The sequence below is a fragment of the Callospermophilus lateralis genome, chromosome 16 (genome assembly GCF_048772815.1).
Source record: "Callospermophilus lateralis isolate mCalLat2 chromosome 16, mCalLat2.hap1, whole genome shotgun sequence".
Taxonomy (NCBI): Eukaryota; Metazoa; Chordata; class Mammalia; order Rodentia; family Sciuridae; genus Callospermophilus; species Callospermophilus lateralis.
In genome coordinates, this window is record NC_135320.1 from 89,092,680 (window position 1) to 89,113,678 (window position 20,999).

The following is a 20,999-nucleotide window of genomic DNA, read 5'->3' on the forward strand; positions in this document are numbered from 1 at the left end:
GCAAAACCATGCAGGGTATTAATCATTTCTTAATACGAGTGTCTGCCACCATTCACATCCTAGGGAAATTCCTCTTCTCTGGGTGCTCTCACTGACGATCCCACAAAAAGGTCCCCTTCCTTTCCTCTCAGCGCACAGAGTAGCTCCTGGAACCCACCTGCAGTAAATCAGTGTCCATGGAGAGGCTGAACCTGAAGCAGCCCTGCTTCAGAAAAGGCCCATGGTCTTGTTGCCTGTTGGAGGAGACTGACTTTGAGTCCACTCCCTGGACCACACTGCCTAAAGAGACCCAGGTGACTTCAGTTTCCATATTGTAGCACTTTTCATATTGTCACACTTTCACACTCCTCCAAGTAACTAAAAGTATAACCATGCAGGGGGTTCCCTGTTTTGTGCTGTGCTTTCTCATTATGTGTCTACACTGTGCTCCATCCTTTCCTCATTCTCTGGTTCCCTTAGAGTCTCTGGACAGTGGCAAACATGAAATGTGGGGTTCTTAAGTATATGGAGCTGATGCTGATTTAGTCAACTTTTTTTTCACTGGTGCGACTAAAAGACCTGACTAGCACAATTGTAGAAAAGAAAAAGTTTATTGGGGGCTCACAGTTTCAGAGGTCTTAGTCCCTGGAAGAATGGCTCCATTCCACAGGGCTTGAGGTAAGGCTGAACATCATGGCAGAAGAGGGTAGTGGAGGAAGCAGCTCCCATGGTGATCAGGAAACAAGAGACAGACTCCACTTGCCAGGAACAAAGGTACCCATAGCCATGCTCCCAATTTACCACTCCCTCCCAGTATACCCTACCTGCCTCCAGTCACCACTCAGTTAATCCTATCAGCAATTAATTCACTGATTAGGTCAAGACTCTCATAACCCAATCATTTCTCCTCGGAACATTCTTGCGTTAGTCTCACACATGAGCTTCCGCGGGACAAACTCACATCCAAATCATAACAGATGCACATACTCAACAGCTTATAGATGTTATCTTGAGCACCAAGTATTTGCTTGTGAACAGCTCAGCAAGTACCTGAGAAGCAGAGGTTAGTGAGGGAGAAAGTCACAGACACTACCGGCTGCCATTTCCATAGCACATGCTCGTTCAGATATACATCACTCACTTCTGGCATGCATACATTTATAAATGTGAATGTCCCCAGGGAGTGAGAGAACATGGTTTATAACATACTACTAAAGTTAGCTGAATAAAAATTTAAATTCTCATCCTACTGTGCATGACAAACTTGTCATAGGAAATACAAAACAAATACAAAAAAAGAGAGAATTTTTTTAATATTTATTTTTTAGTTTTCGGTAGACACAACATCTTTATTTTATTTTTATATGGTGTTGAGGATCGAACCCAGTGCCCTGCACATGCCAGGCGAGCACACTACCACTTGAGCCTCATTCCCAGCCCTGGATTATATTCTTATATTGATATTTTGGTAAAAGAACTCTTTTTTTAAAGTTTAAAGTAAAAGAAGCCCACATCTGCATTTCTCGCAGCAGGAGTAGTCGTAGTCATTTCCCTACTGATAGGTAGTGTTTGTGCCTGTGTGGTTGAGAAAGCTGCTGCCACACCACGGGCACATGTAGAAATGGAAAAGCTGCCTCAGGAGCAGCTGCCACAAAACATGCTCAGGGAGGCAAGCAGCTAGCACCAGGGCGGCTCTGAGAGGCCGTGACCCCCACTGCTGGCCTGCCTGCCACAATGCTAACAGCAGAACCACAGGACACACCCCAGGCTTTTCCTTGCTGCTTCCCAATGAGACGAGGCTACACAGTGTCCTCCTGTGTTTGCCTGGTTCCATCTGGTCCCCCATCTTTTAGGCAGTGCTGTGGAACGAAACCTTTACTGCTCTCAGGAGTGTGTCATAGGACGCTTTCCTCCAGTTCATGAACCCACTGAGTATGTGACACTAGCAACTCGAACCCAGGTGAGGTGCCATCTTCACCCACGGAGGGCCAGGGTCTAGCAGGAGCACTGACAGTGAACGCTGCAGATGAGCAATGGCTGACTGGGGATGGGGGGAGGAAAGGCAGGGAACCATGCAAAAGGGAGGTTTGATGTTTCCAGTTATCTCCCCACACTTAATTTTAAAGATGAGCTCATTATCATAAGAAAGAGACATCGAAGCCACATAGTGCCATTATGTCCTCCTAGGACTGACCTGCAGTGCGTGGCATTTCCTTCTTCTATGTACTCCTCCTCTGGACATTCTTCAAGAAGTGAAAGCATCCCCATCTTCTTCTCTGATCACACCCTGTACTGCCAGGACCCATCACTGAGTCATCCAACCAGTCCAGAGCTTCAAGTCCTGTTCTACAAAGCCCTCCACTAAAAGGACACACTTCCACTGCCTAAGTCAACAGTCACTACACTCTCAGGGCTTACACAGCACAAAGCGTCGTCTTCAGGATCTAGAGAGCACCAGTCTAAAGTGGGTCTCTCTGGAGGTCTGGCTTTGCTGCCTGCAGATTCTTGGCGCACCGGCATGCTTTGGCTCACAGTTCCTTCCTCCATTCAAAAGCCAACAACATGGCATCTGACCCTTTGTCACAGTCACTTCCCTCTGACCACAGACATGTAAAGTCGCTGGTGTTGGACTTCCCGGTTCCCAGGCCACAACTGTGAAGGCCTTTTGACCATGTGAGAGAACACCCACAGGTTCTGGGGCTTAGAGCATACCAGTCTTAGTGGCCACACTTCTGCCACTACACAATCCCACTCTGCAGATCCGGTGAGGAAGAATCCCTCTTCCTCGGAAGCTGGCACTGACTTCGCGCTCCTCCTATGGAAGTCCCAAGTGCACCTTCTGACAGAAGGCTGCTCCCTTGGTATAGGAAGACACCACACAGCACGGCCACCTCCACTGATTCCCGGACTAGATCTCCTGGGTGACGAGCTGCAGCTGCCACGTCAGCACTTGATGGTTCTTCTCCTTATGCTTCTGTAGAGCCAGCTTCTGCCCTTCCACCTCAAGAACAAACCTCTGCTGCCTCTGGGCTTTTTTCCGGCAGCTTCCTCATCTCTCTCAGCCTTCACAGAATTGGAGAGAGAGGGCCTTGTTTCGGGCTAAGCTTTGGCTTGTGGGCTGCCCTGGGTGGCTAGATGGTCTGTCTAGACTGCTAAAACTGTCTCCATTCAGCAATAAGGTGTTTCACTTTCTTGTCATTCATGCACTCACTGGAGCAGCTCTTCCTTCCAGAACCTCCCTTTGCACTCCACTTGGCTACATTTGGCACAAAGGCATTCCTCATAAGGCTTCATCAGTTTTAAATTCTAAGAGAGAGACTTGCAGCTCTTCCTTCCACTTTAACAGAGACCACTGTGGGTTGTTAGATGGCACAACTTCAATACAACTGTACCTCAGGGAACAGAAAAGCTGGAGGAGAGGGGGAGACAGGAGGTGGCCAGTGGCTGGAGCAGGGACAACCCACACATAATTTATCAATTAAGTCTGATGCCTTTCATGGCTGTGTGTAGAGCCTCCAATAATTATGGCAGTAAGATCACAGGTGACCATAACTGCCTTAATAGTAACGAAAAAGTTGGAAATACGTGAGAATTGACAAGATGTGACAGAGACATGAAGTGAGTCCACTCTCCTGGGAAATGGTGCCACAGACTTACTCAAGACAGTGTGGACACAAACCTCAGTTTGTATAAAGGAAAAGAAAACAGTATCTGCAAAGTGCGCTACAGCACAGCATACTCCAGGAGGGATGCCAGTGCAGCGTGACAAGTGGGTGGCACCAAGGCTGGGCCTAGACAAACCCGAGCTCCCTCAGCAAGGACGGGCAGGGTGCTGGGTCAGATTATGCCGTAGCCTTGGGAGGTGAGGGGAACTCTAGAGAGGAGCAAGGCAGACCACAGACAGGCAGCAGCCTGCATATGGGCCTCACCATCCAGTCTCCTGCTGGATGGCTGCCGTGGCTTCTTCTAGCTCACTTTTCTGCTCCGTCCATTACAGCCTAAGTATTTTCAAAGACAGCTGTACGTTAACTTTCCCCATCACTGCTTTCCTGCAGGTATCTTCTTCATTCTGGATTTTCTTGATTAATAATTATCTGGTATCATCTTCTGAAGAACAAGTCACTCACTGTCCTGAGCCCTTTGAAGATAACAGTCAACATTTGCCTGCACGTGTAGTCACTTAAGGGAAGTCTGGTGTAAACAGCATTCCTTCTCCTAGGTAGGAGGGGAGTCTGATTGAGTAGACTGTAATTTTCTCTATATTGTCATATTCTAAAATATCAGTACAATGTTTCTGGATGACTGACCTGCATATATATGTGTGTGTTTTACTAGGTATTGAACCCAGGATGCTATACCACTGAGCTGCATTCCATAATATAAAATTTACCATTTTTTAAAATTGTTGATGCTTTATTCATTTATATGTGGTATTGAGACTCAAATGCAGTCTCTCACACATATGAGGCAAGCACTGTACCACTGAGCCTGAGCCTGAGCCTGAGCCACAGCCACAGCCCACAGTCCCTTTTGAGACTGGGTCTTGCTAAGTTGCCCAGACTGGCCTTGAATTTGTGATTCTCTTGCCTCAGTCTCCTGAGATGCTGGGATCACTGATGTGTGATACCACACCTGGCTGAATGACTAATCTTAACATTGTACAGACTGGGTTCATCTTGCTGTCTGAAGTGGTCCATGCTTGTGTCCAGAGCAGTCTAGAGCATGGGCTTGATACCTGGCCAAAGCCATGACCAAGATGAGTGAGGTCTGCAGTCACAGGTTCCTGAGTTGCTTAGGGAAAGAACATAGCAAGCTGGCAACACTGCTCAGTAACCATGACTAGACTCATGACTTGCATCTGATTTTGGTGGTGCCTGGGTGGTGACATGGGTGCAGGCTGATCCTGCAGGTGGAAGTGTCGATGTGACCAGCTCACAAGCCATACCACCAGAGGCCTGAGGCTTCCTCATATTGAGGTGCTACACAGAGATCCAGGATGGTCTTCAATCTGGAAGAAGGCACATGCCAAGCCCAGAGGCACCTGCTCTCTCCAGTATCTGAAAGGAATCACTGTGAACTGACACTTCACCTACAAACTGTGGAGACCAGTGAATCCTTTTAGCAAACAAATCTTTAAACCAATCACTCAGCACATACATGTAAAAGGCGTAAACTTTATTAATTGAAACACAAGAAATAAAAACCTCTCTTTCAAGAACTAAAAAAAACCCGGGGGGGGTGGGGTGGTGAACAAGTCAATACCATTATATGAATATGATTCAGCTAATATTTTCCTAAGAAATTTTATAACTAAAACTATAGTCAGTCACATATTAAGTAAATAAAGCTTAAAAGGAAAAAGGTAACATCCCTGACATTTCTGTAACTTGGAAAAGTACCTGATAAGTAAGAACCTCTTCATCTTTTTTTGTATATATCCTTAAACTTAAAATAAATATGCATTTAGAATGTCGCCTGGGAGATATACTTACCCTGACATCAGTAGCATCTCCGTGCCTGATAATACTGGCCCAGGTGGTTGGCTCACTATTGCTTTCAAAATAATGAAAGACCTTCAATACTCGCTCCATGGCACCAGGGGAACGTTCCATGCCAGGACCCAGGTGGGTCTTAGCACTTGAGTGTGGCGTGTGGTTCAAGTTGGGGTCAAGGTAAGCAGCTGCCATTATTTTGCTGGATGCTAGGTATCTATCATATTCTGTTAAGAGAAAAAAAGTTTTTTTCAATGTCCAATATTTGAAATCAAATCACAATATGATGCATTCGTATTTATCTTGTCAACACCATTCTTCACTCTCTCCCATGATGTATCATGCAGAAGAAATTTGAGGTGAATAGGGTCTTAACCTGCCAAAGTAATCACTTTGTCCCCATGCCCAAGGCAGGACCTGACTGACCACAGTATAACACAAACTTGTTGGAGAATTCATTTGAAGAGCAGGACTCCTGATTAAGTAATGTAAAAAATTCACTGTGCTATCTATGTCCCTTCCCTTTTACTTCTACAGTCTTGAATTTTGTGGGAAAATCTCATAACAAAAGCTAGATTTGTTAATTAAAAATACTGCCCAGTTTTGATAACTTTCCCCTAAGAAAAAAGTTCATTCTTCCTACAGTAAAAACTCAATGAGTAGACTTTATTCATAGTAAGACTGGCCAACTAAAAGCACTAGAATCAGGGACTGGAGATATGGCTCAAGCGGTAGCGCGCTCACCTGGCATGCGTGCGGCCCAGGGTTCAATCCTCAGCACCACATACAAATAAAGATGTTGTGTCCACCAAAAACTAAAAAATAAATATTAAAAAAAATTCTCTCTCTCTCTCTTTAAAATAAAAAAACAGGGCTGGGGATGTGGCTCAAGCGGTAGCGCGCTCACCCCGCGTGCATGCGGCCTGGAAAATTCTCTCTCTCTTAAAAAAAATAAAAATAGAACAAACAAATAAATGCACTAGAATCAAAACAAGTTCCTCCCACTTAGTCAAGTCAGGTTAATAAGCAAGAGACTCTGATAGAGAACTATTGAAAACAAAATAGCCTAAGTGACTGCATTATTTCATAAACTCACCTTGAGATTAAACTGAAAATATGGATTTTAAGAAAACAAAACAAAACTGATGTTTTTGGGCTCGAGGAAGAGACAATCTGTGGCAGCCTGAACAACAGCGATGGAGATGGAGCCAGAACCCAATTCCTGACAGCTGCTTCTTCCTACAGGCAGCTCAGGTTTGAGAGCCAGAAGAGTCCAGGAAAGGTGGCTAGTGGGAAAGAAGCCAGCAGGGCCTTGGGCAGCAAGGGGCTGGCATGCTGGAGGACTCTGCCTTGGCCTGATTCCCCACTAGAAGCATTTAGTTACAGCAGCCCCAGTTAAGACACATATTTACAACCTGTCAATATGTAAGTATAAGGTCATTCACTCCAGCCTGGCCCAAGAGAGTAGGCAAATGAACTACGGCAAATTCCCACAACAAAGTACCACGAATCTGCAGGGAAGGATCCAGGGAGGAGACAGAAATACCCCTACAAATAAAAACACTGAAAATAACTGCTAAAGTACACGTATACAACAATACAGTTAAAAATTTTAAAAATCAAGTTATCTCTTTTCTAAAAATAAAAGAAATAGTAAGGCATATCAAGGATTGAAAAAGACAAGAAACATTAGCACTATCAAGAATGAAGCAAAAGTGAGGATACAAATAAAATGGTTGGGAAATATTAATGACACTGAGAATAAAAAAAAATCAATACACAGAATCAATGCAATCCAGCAACTTCAATGTTTACAGCAGGACGGTTCACAGTCACCAAGTCATGAAACCACTCCAGATGCCTGTAAACTGATGAAGAATCAGGAAAATGTATTTATACACAACAAAGTTCTAGTCAGCCATGAAGAAGAATGAAATCATGGCATTTGCTGGTAAATGGATATAAATGGACAGCATCATGCTAAGTGAAGTAAGACGGACCCAGAAAATAAAGGGTGGCCAGATGTTTTCTCTCCTATGTGGAAGCTGGAGCAAAATAAGGGAAAGAAGGCTGGGGGCGGGGCGCGGTGGTAAATATCACAAAGATAAAGGAAATAACAGCAGAGCAGGAGCAGAGACAGAGAGGAAGGAAGAAGGATGGGAAATGGGAGGAAATGCAGAATGAATTTAACAAAATCATGTTATGTGCATATACAAATATACTTCAGGGAATTATCCCTTTATGTATATGTAGAAAGTACCAATCAAAAATAAATAAATGAGCAAATAGATGAGTAGAGGAAGGAAAACAGGGTAGGGGAGAGAGGAAGGAAAGGGGCAGGGGAGAGGGGAACGAAAAGGACAAACAGGAAAGGAAATCAAATTCGACACATTCATGATTTTGTCAAAATGGACCCAACTATAGTGTACAACTAAAATGCTCTAATTTTGAAAAAGACAATTAGATAAGAGATGAGACTATTAATATATTTTAATATTCTTTTTTTTTAACTTTTTTTTAGTTGTAGATGGAAACAATATCTTTATTTATTTTTATTTGGTGCTAAGGATCAAACCCAGGGCCTCACACATGCACGGCAGGCGCCCTACCACTGAGCCCCAGCCCCAGCCCTATTTTAATATTCTTAATAAGAGAACATAAATAACTTCATGCCAATGAAATTGAAAATTTTAGATGGAAGACAATCCTTGCAAAACACAACTCAGGAAAACTGAGACAAACATAAAATTTAGAATACTATTAAAAATAAACAATCTATAATTAAAATTATTCTGATAAGAACATTTGCATTCTTCCAATAAATAAATGGATCTCACAGAAAAAAAATTTCTGATCTCACAGAAAAATTCAACAAATATGGAATATTTCCAAATTAGCTTATTGAGACAAGCAAAGCAGTGGTATCAAAACCTGTCAAGGACAATTCAAAAGAGGATACAAGCTGGTCTCTCCTAAAATGAAACATTTTAACAAATTGTTAGCAAATTTAATCCAACAATATTTAAAGAATACATCACGAAAAAAATGAGTTTATTCTAGGAACGCAAGAGTGATTATGCACTCAAAAGCAATTTGTAATTCACCACTTTCAGAAAGGAGAACAGCCACAATTATCTAGCACAGACAGGAAAAGCATGTCATACAATTTACTAAGCACTCATGATAAAGGGCTCTTAATAAACTAGGAATGAGCTTCCTTAATCTCCTGATGAGTATCTCTAAGAAACTCATTAAAAGCCGGGGGGAAACGTCCCTTTCCTAGACTAAAAATAAGTCAAGGATGCTCACTATAATCACTTCTAAGTAACCTTGCCCCAGAAGTTACTGCCAATTGCTGCAGGTAGAGGGTGAAAAGGAAGAAATAAAACTATCATTATTCACAGACCACATAATTACTTATAAAGAAAATCTGAAGTAATCTACAAATAAACTTCTGGAATGAATACAAGGCAATGTTGCTAGACCATCAACTAAAAGCCCTCTTGTGATCACTCGGGCTTCCTCTTTGGGGCAGGAATTTGGCACCGAGCTTCAGGCCATAGGGACGTATTCGGACATGTCTTATTTTCAGTCTCACTGCCCCCTGACTTGCTCAATATTATTTGTACTGCTCTCCTGTTGCTAGTATATCAGATCCTCTGATCACATTATCTGGAGTGGGTCAGGATCTCGCTGTGCTGCCCAGGCTGGTCTGGAGCTCCCAGGCTCAAGCACATTCCTGTCTCAGCATACAGAGTAGCTGGGTGGACAGACATGTGTCTGATTTCTCTGAACAATTTTTTTTTCCTTTTTTTGGGTGGCCCTGGGTATTGAATCCAGGGGTGCTCTAACACTTAGCTACATTCCGAGCCCTTTTTGAGACAGGGTCTCACTAAGTTGTCCAGACCAACTTCAAACTTGTAAAATCTCCTACGTCAGTGTTATGGTTTAGTTGTGGTGTCCCCCCAAAAGCTCACGTGTGAGACAATGCAAGAAGGTTTGGAAGAGGAATAATTGGGTTATAGCCTTAACCTAATTAGTAAATTAATCCCTGGTGGGATTAACTGAATGGTAACTGAAGGCAGGTGGGGTATAGCTGGAAGGAGTGGTTCATTGGGGGCATGGCTATGGGATACATATTTTGTATCCAGAGAGTGGATTCTCTCTCTCTGCTTGCTGATCATCATGTAAGCCATTTCTATCTGCCACTCTCTTCCACCATGATGTCCTGCCTCACTTTGAGCCCCAAGGAATGGAGCCTGCTGTATATCAGACCTCTGAAATAGTGAACCTCTAAATAAACTTTTCCTCCCCTAAAATAGTTCTGGTCAGATCTCTTAGTCACAGCAGAGAAAAAGCTGACCAAAACACTCAGCCTCACAAGTAGCTGGAATTTTACAGGTGTGGGCACTGCACCCAGCTTTTTGAACACTCTTAAAATGCAATGCTTTTATTTATCTATTTGCTTTAGGAAGCACTTGATAGTACGCTTTACTTTGATGTCCTTACTGTCTCATTTGGGGACCAAGAAGAAGTGCTTACCATTGTGCCTCATCCCCAGCACCTCCCTCCTCTTTCTAAATTCTTACTTTGAGGCAGGGTCTCACTAAATTGCTGAGGCTGGCTTTGAACTTGAGATCCTCCTGCCTCAGCCTCCTGAGCCAGTGAGATTATAGCCATCAAAACCTTTTTAAAAAGATAAGCCTGTTACAGTGTGAGTAAAGCAGTTTTCCATGACAGAATGTGACTGTTTTACAGTCGAATGCTTTTATTTGTTTGTCAAAATGCTATTTGGACCATGCATTCTCAAATGGACATTTCTGCCATCATGCCTTTCTCACCTCCCTCCAGGTAGTTCTGGGCCTGATTCTGTTAACAACTCGACCCCCAACACTCCCAGGTGACACTCAAGTCTCTTCATGTGTCCTTTTGCTGGTCTAGAGGGCCGAGACTCTGACCTGGGGTGCCTGGTAGGGTGTTCCAGGAATGGCCAGCCATGAAACAAGTCCTGAGCTGCCTTCTCTAGACTGCCTGGTCATCTTATTTGTGTGGCTGCCTTTGTTCTGACCCACAGCAGGAATTGCCTGACTGGGGCTGTTGATCTCCCAACTGTGAAGGTCATAAAGAACAACAGCTCTCACCCCCACAGGGAGAGGTGGTCCCACAGGGCTCTGCTGTCACTACAGCCCTCCAGCATCTGCTGCCATTCTCTTGCAGCTTCTCAAGATTTCTCCATCAGAGGTAACTAGTACTTTTGCCTACTGCAGAGTATTGTTCTCAAAAACTATCAAAGTAGAAAGATTTTAAAACCCAAAACTGTTTTTACATGGTTTATACTGGTAACACTATTAGCATGTGATAAAAGAACCAGTTTTGTCTTCAGTTCAAACATGCCACACATCAATACATTTGTAAAATATAATGAAAAGGAATTTCTAGAAAGAGGAAGGTTAAAAAAAAAAACAAACATAAAAACCAAGCACAAAACTTCTAGCATTAGAGTCAATAAACATAAAACTGCTGTGAAACTGGAAAAAGGTTTCAAGATGCTTATGGTCAGTTCTCAACCTTATCTTGACCCAGAGGCTGGGGCACCACCAGCTCTGACTTCAGTCAGGCTGCCTGGTTACACCAAAGTGCCTGAACCCACCTGATTCTTGGAGTGGCCATGCAGATGGTCATCAGCTGTCCACACCTCTAGGACAACCCTTTAGTTAAAAGGAAGCACCACAGGGTGCTTGAAAGAGGGAGGCTGGCTCAGAGTCAAGCCAAGAGGAACGGACTTCAAGGCTCAGAACATGAGGGCTCTGAACATGAGGACAGCACAGCAGGACGGAAGGGAAAAGAGCACCAGGACCCCAGCCAGCACCTGCTCCACAGGCCCCTGCTCCCTGCACTGCTATGCCCAGCCACTAAGCCCTTCAGCAGAACCCAAGCTGCCTGGTGAAAGTGAAGGGAAGGAAGTGTGTGGGAAGAAAAGCAGCCAGGGCCAGAACACAAGAGGAGGAGAAAAGGTATGCAAATAAGTGGACACAGCTGAGCAAAATAAAACATAACTTATCTAATTAAATGTATGACACAAACAAATTGAAGAGTTCTTAAAATTCTGGGTAATAATCCCAAAGTGAATACTTAACCAGACTGATATAAAAATTGTCCTCCCTAATAAACCAAGGCATGGGTTTAATTTTCTCATAAAAAGTTCAATCTGAATGCCCTAAACTCCTTGTATTGATTTTACTTCTCTGCCAAAAGCTAATGTTAAATTAGTTAAAAACTTGCTATCATGATATCAATGTGTGGCAGTTCCTATTTTCCAAATGCCCTTCTTCCATTGTGACTCTGATACTCTCCCTACCAAGAGGTGAGGCCCTGCACTCCTTTTACTGAGTCTGGCTTCTGACTACAGATAAGGGACTGCTCCTAAAGGGTGATACCAAAATAAAAAAAACACAAGCAGGTGATCTTGGTTTTCTTGGAACCCAGCCACCATGCTCTAAGGAAGTTCAAACAGCCTAAGAACAACTGAGACCCCGGAGCCAAGCCTGGGTTGGGCTTCCAGCTGAGGTCAGCATCAACCTGCCGGCCATGGAAAACAAGCACCTTCCTGACCAAGGATCTCTGGCTCCTGGTGGGTCCGGAGCTAACATCATGTTGAGAGACTCCAGCTGTCCCTCTCAAGCCTGAGCCATGGCCAAACTACAGATTTGAAAAATAAGTAGTCCTGTCATTTTAAGCCCTCAGTATCGGGAGGACTTGTTACACAGCAACAACAACTGATACTGAAGGTATGTGACTGAAGACAAGTAGTGCTCCCTCTGCACAGCAGTGTGGGTCCTCACAAGGACTTAGCACAAGTATGTGAACAGCACCACTCTCGCCCCACCTTGCCTGTGAGCTGAGACATGGAATGCCCATCTTTTCCATGCTTCGGCCAACTACTGGGCTCCTTTCTAAGTATGGATCAGCCTCTAATACTTCCATCACCGGCTAGTGTCCTTCCATGAAGAGTCTCCAAGAGGTCCTCTAACACAAGCTGCTCTGCTGTGTTCCTGGCAGGGACGCTTCCACCCCTTCTATCACATGGCTTTCTTCAGCTATGTCTAGACACTCACCTTAAAGTTCCTCTGGCTGCTTATCTAGAGGCTCTAAAAGCAAAGTCAATGTTCCACATTGGCTATCCTTTTCCATAACTCCATTTACGTTCAACTAAAATCCTGCAGCTACTTGCACAGTACAATAAAAGATACAGCCCACTGCACACTTATCACTCTTACTGCCAGGATGCAAATTTTATCATTTTCATGCTTTGGCCACATTTCTTCCAAAACTAAAGAAACTGCATCATCATAGTCTCCAGCACCAATAGCTTAATCAAAGTCAATCAACAAGCTGTGAGGGCTGCAACTTCATGGTACACTAAGCTGGAACTAAACAGTTGTGTTTGCTGGTTTGTGAACACAACCTCATGCAAACCTAAGTCCAGTCCTTTCTCATTAACTTATCAGCTTCAAGTCTTCTAACCACACCCAATTTCATTTCCTATATATCTTCCTGTATTATAACTTTTTGTTTCCATTCTACATTTCATTTTTGCTGGCCAACTCCCTCTTCTGCTTACCCATTTTTATGCAATGTCATGTGGCTGTCTATATGTAAGGGAAAGAGATGAACTACTAATGTGAAAGAAGTGACACAGTGGCCACGGGTCTATGTGCACAGTTGCTCATACAGCCATCTGTAGACTGAGTTTGTACTTCATATAACTAATAATAATTAGGATACCACAGTAACAGAAATTTGAACCACTCTTGAGGGACTCGGTATAAGTTAACAAACCCATAGTAAATGAAATCTGTGCATACATGAATCATGTTCAAAGTAGGGTAACCTGTGTAAAATGCTCTGTCATCATGAAAAAGATTTTTTGAAAATTTCAGATAATATGACAAATTGTACAGTTCTATACTTACTTTAAAGTATCAATATAAAAATTTTTAATGTCATATAATATTCAACAATTGTCTTTAATATCAAGTTTAAATTAATTCCTAAAATCTCTAATATTGGAACCTCAAAAGAAAGTGGTAGGGGCTGGGGTTGATGGCTCAGTGGTAGAGTACTCACCCAGCCCGTGCAAGGCCCTGGGTTCGATCCTCAGCACCACATAAAAATAAATAAAATAAAGGAATTGTGTCCATCTACAACTAATAAATAAATATTTTTTTAAAAACGTAATTGGTCCGGGGATGGTTCCATCATGGCATCATGCAAAAAAAAAATCGTTGACTTTGCAAAATGACCCACGTCCCGGGATGACATTACACGAAAAGAGTGTTCAAAATTCAATTACACAAGAAGACCACCAGACTGTTAGGGTCTGTAAACAAGTCAAGATGACGCCAGGCATTTTGCCAGAGGGAGTGGTTTGTGAAGTAACGCCAGCGAGCCATTAAGTGTGGAGATTCCTTATTGGTTGACTGCTATATCTAGTTTATGTTAATTAAGATAAGCTGTGTGTAATGTATATATACCCCTCCTGTCCTACAATAAATGGCTCCCACTCCTGCTGTATCAATGTACACAAGTTGTTCATCACCTCCCAGTTAGTTTGCTGCAGCCGGACTGCAGCACCAGATAATTCTTTTTATACGAGAACATGTAATAAGAATCCAAAGAAAACCCTGTACCCTGATGACACTTGTTGATGCCACTGTTATTATCCTCCTAGCAGAAGGTAGTCCTACTGAGAAAATGAGCACTTTGATCATTCATTCAGTCTTTGAACTTTAACCCTTGACTGGAAGTGACCTATAGGCCATGAAGATTATTTCCTTTTACTGCATTTTTTTTAAAAAACTTGTTTTAGTTGTAAACAGACATAATACCTTTACTTATTTATTTTTAGTTGTAGATAGACACAATACCTTTATTTATTTTTATGTGGTGCTGAGGACTGAACCCAGTGCCTCACATGTGCAAGGCAAGCGCTCTACTACTGAGCTACAACCCCAACCCCTTTTGCCTGCACTTTTACTCGTGTGCATTCTGGTGCATGTTGCTGGCTGTTTCAGTCCATGCAATGGACATGCTTTTGTTAGTCATACAGTATTAATGCAGGTGTCAGGAAATGTCAAATGCAATTCCTTTTTTTTTAAGCTTTTGTAAAAGTTCCAGGTCCTCAAGTGTTGTTCAATAACAATGACTTCCTTGGTAGTTTGGGGACGGTCATTGCTGGCAATGGACGTTATAACGAAGTTTTCATTAACTCCTGCCACTCAATGATTAATGTATGACAGGGCCTAAGAAATGAACTTTATCGGCTATGGTGGGATTATAAATAAAGTGAAGGATCCAACAGTTCTTTGAAAGTCACCCAAACTTTTTATATTTGGATTCTATGCACTATGATCCTAAGGTTAATAGCATGAATTAACGCACATCTTTAAAGGACTGTAATGAAAGAACTCTGGTATTTATTTGTTTATATCTGCTGTCAAATTGTTTTGACATGGAAGGTTTTCAAGTAACATTGGCAGAGAGATACAATATGTTAGCTCTTTAGTGAAAATAAATTAATTTCTTATATACAGTTCCTCAATCTCTGAATTAAAGATACGAGTAATATAGCGTATGAGTGGTTTAATCAAGGTTTTATTTTGGAAGAAAAATGGCAGTAATGAATAAATTGCTGCAGTCCATCCCTTGGGCTTGTTATGTGTATATTAAAGATTTCTTCCAAGTAGATTTCACTCTGTTACTTCCTGCTAGCCATCAGCATGAGCCCTACTGCCTAAATACTATTTCATTTATTTGTGTTTGGAAAATCCATACACATTTTTATTTGCAATCTTGTTGTTTTTGTTACATTTTAAATCAAGTTTGAATGCTATAGTACTTTAACTGGAAAACTTTTGTCACGTTTTTTTCTTGTAAAATTTCTTTACCTGTATCATCTTGTTCTTTGATCCTGTACCCTAAAATAAGAAATACATCTTTGACAGAAGCTTCATGTTTTAACAAAAGAGTGTGGCCATTTTTATTTCAAAATTTAGGCAAAAATACACTATCAGGACTGGGGCTGTGGCTCAGTGGTAGAACACTTGCCTGGCATGTGTGAGGCCCTGGGTTCGATCCTCAGCAACATCACATATAAATAAACAAATACAGTGAAAAATCCACTGGCAACTAAAAAAAAAAAATTTTTTTTAAATACACTATCAAATGTTATGTTTGCTTATTTGTCTCACACAAAATCCTGGAGGATTTTGTTTTCCTGTTGTTGAAAAGACTTTGCTTATGGCGAGACAAAGGTTTTCTATTAAAAAAAAAAAAAAAAAACTGTTGAAAGGTCCTATTCTCAGTACCATGTAAGTTAATAATGCCACAACTATGTTCTTTTTTTAAAAAGTGACTAATGTATTTTATAAATTACCTTTATACATGTTGTTAATTAAAGGCATATAATTTTACACTCTAAAAGCATAATTGCTGAACTCAGGTGGGTAGGCTTCAAAACTATATCTGTTGTAGAAACAACTTGAAAAAGGTTTTAAACCTGGCCAGCCACCAAGTTGTGGACACTCTTTATACTGCTTGTTATCAACTACCACTTTAAAAAAATCATAAATTTTTATTCTGTTTTAACAAGATGTATGTAAGTTCTCACAGTGATCACTATCAATTTTATCAGTTGCCCTGTTTAACTTAGATAAATCTTTGAATTATTTATTCTTAGTTTTTAATAGCTTTTGACATAAAAGTTGTAGCTATAAATTACTTATTTTCATAATTGCTCTAAACTACTGATTAATTTGGGGTTTTGTGGGGGGGGGGGCAGTAGCGGGAAATCATTCTCCATATTGCTGGTCCTCTTAGTAAAATTCTTTTATAAAGAAATGACCTGGGGGTGCTGGGGTTGTGGCTCAGAGGTAGAGTGCTCACCAACCATGTGTGAAGCACCAGGTTTGATGCTCAGCACCACATAAAAACAAAATAAAAGATATTGTGTCCACCTATAACTAAAAAATAAATATTAAAAAAAAAAAGAAATGACCTGGGACATTTATTCTCCAAAGGAATCAATATACCAGGTCAAAGATTAACAATGTTATGCTATATATTAATAGGTCTCACTTATATAGCCTCACTTGAGAGTTTTATAACCGTGTTTTAACATACCTCTCTCTACATGTAGATATCATAAAATAAAGAAAAGTAAAAGAAAACCAAATGATTTGGGGACATTTTATGACTTAAAGAGAAGAAAATAAGATGAAATATCCTAAAAATCATAATCAGGTAAATAGTACTCCCTTGAATGTAGCAGTTATTGAAAATTCCTTTACACTTAGATTTAATTATTTTATATGTAAGTTACATTATTAAAAGTCATAAAACTCGGGCTGGGGTTGTAGCTCAGTGGTAGAACGCTTGCCTGGCATGTGTGAAGCACTGGGTTTAATTCTCAGCAAATAAATAAAGTTAATTCTCTTACAAATAAATAAAAATAAAGTTCCATTGATAACTAAAAGAAATATATATATATGTCATAACACACTTAAAAGTCACTGTTTCTCCAAGGGCAAGTAATGATTTTATAATAAGAAAAAAATTTCTCCGTAATGCGTTGTTTAAAGACAACCAGAATGCCTAGAAATGTATATGCATGCTAATACCTTCTTCCTTCCATAGGGCATTCAGCCTGCAAAATTAGACTTTCTTACTTAGAATATATGTACTCTTTACTTCCTTATTTATTTATTTAAGGCCATTCTTGTTTGTCTAATTCTGTTAAGACAGTTATACACTCGGTTCCTTTTTATGTATGCTTAGAACATGAACTTGGTGCCCTTTCAAAAAAATTTGGTTACATGGGGATTAACGCCATAGGTTTTACAAATATATATATATATATATATATATATATATATATATTATTTTCTGTTTTTTAAGAAAAATTTTTAAAAATAAATTTTGTGACTGTTAAAGAATTAATATTTACTTCTAAAGAAGTTGTATTATGTATTCTTACTTTTAGTCCACAGGGAAATTAAAACTTTTATCCTCGGGGGGAAAAAAGTGCAGAAAATAGATTTTACATAGTCAAAAGTTCAAATGGGAAAAGATCTTAATCCTTCTCGTTTTGGTTAGTACATAAATATTTGTTTTAAAGTAACCAGATTAAATTACTTTTTCCTTTCTGAATTTTAAATATATGCAAATACACACACATATGTATCATTAAATACCCACAGTGGGTAATTTCTTCACATTCTAAAACAGTAATCTAGTGACTGCTTATTTGTTCCCAGATTGCATCACAGACAAATTGACAAACAATGGAAATGAATAGTGATATGAAAATGGTATGCAACTACACATTATTTCTGGTAATCAAGTCTTTATTTTTTAAAAAAGCCTATTGTTTTTGAGAAATTAGAAATTTTAAAATTTATTAAAACTTCTTCTTGTTAAAACTTCTTCCTAAAAGTAGAAGAGAACAGGAAGTACTATATGTTCAATTTTTTTTTTAAATAAAGAATTCAGTGTCACGAGTTAAAAAAAAAAAAGTAATTGGTGAAGCAAGGTGTACTAGTGCATGCTTGTAATCCCAGCAAGTCCAGAGGTGGAGACAGGAAAATTGCAAATTCAAAACCAGCCTCAGCAATTTAGCAAGACCCTATATCAAAATAAAAAGGGCTTGGGATGTAGCTCAGTGGAAAAGTGCCCAGGGATTAAATCCAGTAACTCCCCCTCAAAAAATAACTGGTGAATGATTTTTGGAGACTTAAAAAAAAAAAAAAAAATCCTAAGAAAATCAGGATGAGAAAAAACATTCAAATGTACTGAACTGCTCATAGCCCTGCTGATACTCTTACCTGTTTAAATATACTTGTTCTTTATAAAATTCAACAAAGTACTGAAAAAAAAATCTATAAAATCAAAAGTTAAAAGTATCATTATCTACATGTATATACTTGAACCCAGACACACCGGGGTATATTAACATTACTAAGTAAGAAAAGAGTATGAATGATAACAAAAACAATTGTTCATAAGACTTGATATACCTCAACTAGCTTTGGCAGACCACTGATGGACCACCATAACCATCTATTCCCTTATCCCATAAAAGAGGAAACATAGGAATAATTAGAAATAATTGCTTTTATATATCTAATTAATTAACTCAACTTGTAAAACAACTGTTGAAGAGATCTCCTTTGGGATCCAGATGTAGAAATGATCCTTTCCTTTATTAATAAAGTAACTCCCCACATTAGACATTTCTAACAATGCAAATCCTTCTCAATTTTTAGACTTGAAAAAGACAAAAAAAAAAAATCATACTGTAAAGGTGCAGTCTTAGTTCAAAACACTAGAATAACGAGGGCCCTCTGTTTCTTACTCCTAACAGCTGCATGGCAGAGACTCCTGCCCACTCGGGGCCCATGATGCCAGAGAGGAGCCCTCCTAGGGGCTTGGACCTGACATCTAAACCCACAGGCCTTGGAGGCTGTTAGTGTCAGCAGGCATGAAAACAGGCACCCTTAATTAACAATTGGAAAGGAGAGGGCAGGAGAGGTGGCTCATTAGTAGGGCACTTGCCTAGCACACAAGATGCCCTGAGCTCCAACCCCCACCAAAACAAAAACAAAGAGGAAAGAAAGCATAACTGCCTGGAGACAAAGTCACCTGGACCTGATTACCCGCAGGTGAGAGGCACGACCCAGGGGCACTGTACAGCGACACATCTCTCAGCTCCAACAGTTTCTGCTACTAGATCATCTAATGGATCCAGGGGACTGAGAACCAGGTCCCTATCCAAGATTTGGGTTATCAAGACAAACCAGAGCATGTTCCTTTCACCTTGTTGGCTTAAGCTACTGGACTGTGAAATGGCACCCAGTTCCTCTGCTTCCTTTTGCCTGACAATCTGCCAAACTCAAGGACCCTTGGACTATACCAGGGAACCCAAACTGCTGTACTCCACCCCCAAGTCAAGGCTCGCTTTCCCTTTTACAGTCAATATATGAATATCACTAACCACAACACTCTTAGACTAAGGTTAAGCCCCCAATAATTAGGCAAAAATAGATATTTCCAAGAGCCCCAAAGGCATTCAGGGGATCTGAGATGTTGGATAAACACTATAGCCAATGTTTTCTCTCATGCAGCTCCACAGACACCAGTACATAGTCCATTCAAATTCACTCCAGATACTGGCACTCCCCATTCAGATCCATTAAGTGCACATTGTTACAAGTCAGATCTCATACACAATATATCTGTCTTCTCAATACAGAACCACAAGAGCGATCAGATGACCTTCCCATGCATATTAAATCAAAACAAACCCTTGGCTATTTGCTCTTCATTTTTAAGACCTCACCAAGGTGGAAATGTGCTGGAAAGGTGTGAAGAACTGATATTACAGCAGTGTTCTACTCAGGCTAGGAGGTCTTGGTCTAGAATCAGGACTCTATACCTTCCCAGGTCATTCAGATTAATGCCAGCTAGTGCAAAGCATGGATGGCAATGTGGCTATCGGGTGTCTAGGCACTGGGGTCGAAGGCTGGCTGAACACCTGTTCAACCATGCTGCAATTATCCATTGCACCCCTTCTTTGCAGGTAGGGGAGTAAGTGGGGCCTACACATCCCAGGGCTCAGCACCTTCAGACTCAACCAACTGTGGAACAAAACATCCAAGGGAAAAATCCAGTGTCTGTACTAAACATGTACAGACCCTGATTTCTTGTCAGTGTCCCAAACAACCATTCACACAGCACTGGAACAGTCATGGGAATCAGTAAGCAAGCCATAGTCCAAAGTGGCTTATGCATAAAGAGTATTCCCTGTCCTCGAGAGACCTGAGTACCCCAGGTGATTTTCGAGGACTTGGAACCAACCCCCATCGGTGCTGCCATACCTGGCCTATACAATCTGCAGGGATGGTGTCCCTTGTCGTGTTCCTGAGGCTCAACCCACGCAGTCTCACCTAGGCAGCTCCCATTCTTCTAACCCCCGTGCACTCCATCCTACTAATCTGCGACCACACTCGACTTCCTCAATCCACATGGGCTAGCTGTGTCATACCTCCAAACCCCGTGACACGTGGCCCCCTTAAGCCCACTTCCTACACTGAAGGAGGTCTGAAAACTCACCCTGGGTGTGTGCTACGTGAAGAGAAAGGTGAGAGGAAGGGGAAATCAAGAAGCCACAGATAGCAGCTTAAGAGATGAATCAAGAGACTGCTGAGGAACCAACCCAGGGGTGCTTCCAGGAAGAGAGCCATGGTCAATGCACCACTGGTCACAACAGAACCTTTGCTGTGGTGACAGAGAGGTCCTGGTGACGGAGACTGCAGTTTCCATGGAGTCGCACCAAGGAAGAGGATGCTGAGAGAGGGTTCAAAAGGGCACAAATGGTCCAAGCAGGGGAGCTCCCAGGGCTTGGCTGAGGCAAGGAGACCTAGAAGCCCACTCACAGAGGTATACAGCTCACCAGTGGACACTGACACTGGA

The 20,999-nt window shown here is 41.3% G+C and overlaps 1 protein-coding gene across 10 annotated transcripts in view; it reads right to left on the reverse strand.

Annotated features, from left to right (window-relative positions):
• Positions 1 to 20,999, reverse strand: part of Ptk2 (protein tyrosine kinase 2) — a 228,940-nt gene that overhangs the window by 143,767 nt on the left and 64,174 nt on the right. For all 10 annotated transcript variants that reach the window (XR_013154538.1, XM_077105560.1, XM_076835444.2 and 7 more), the window contains one exon: positions 5,472 to 5,698. Coding sequence is in view for 9 of the 10 variants with exons in the window: in XM_077105560.1 (XP_076961675.1) it covers positions 5,472 to 5,698 (227 nt within the window). In the remaining variant the exon portion in view is untranslated. The remainder of the gene's footprint in view (positions 1 to 5,471; positions 5,699 to 20,999) is intronic.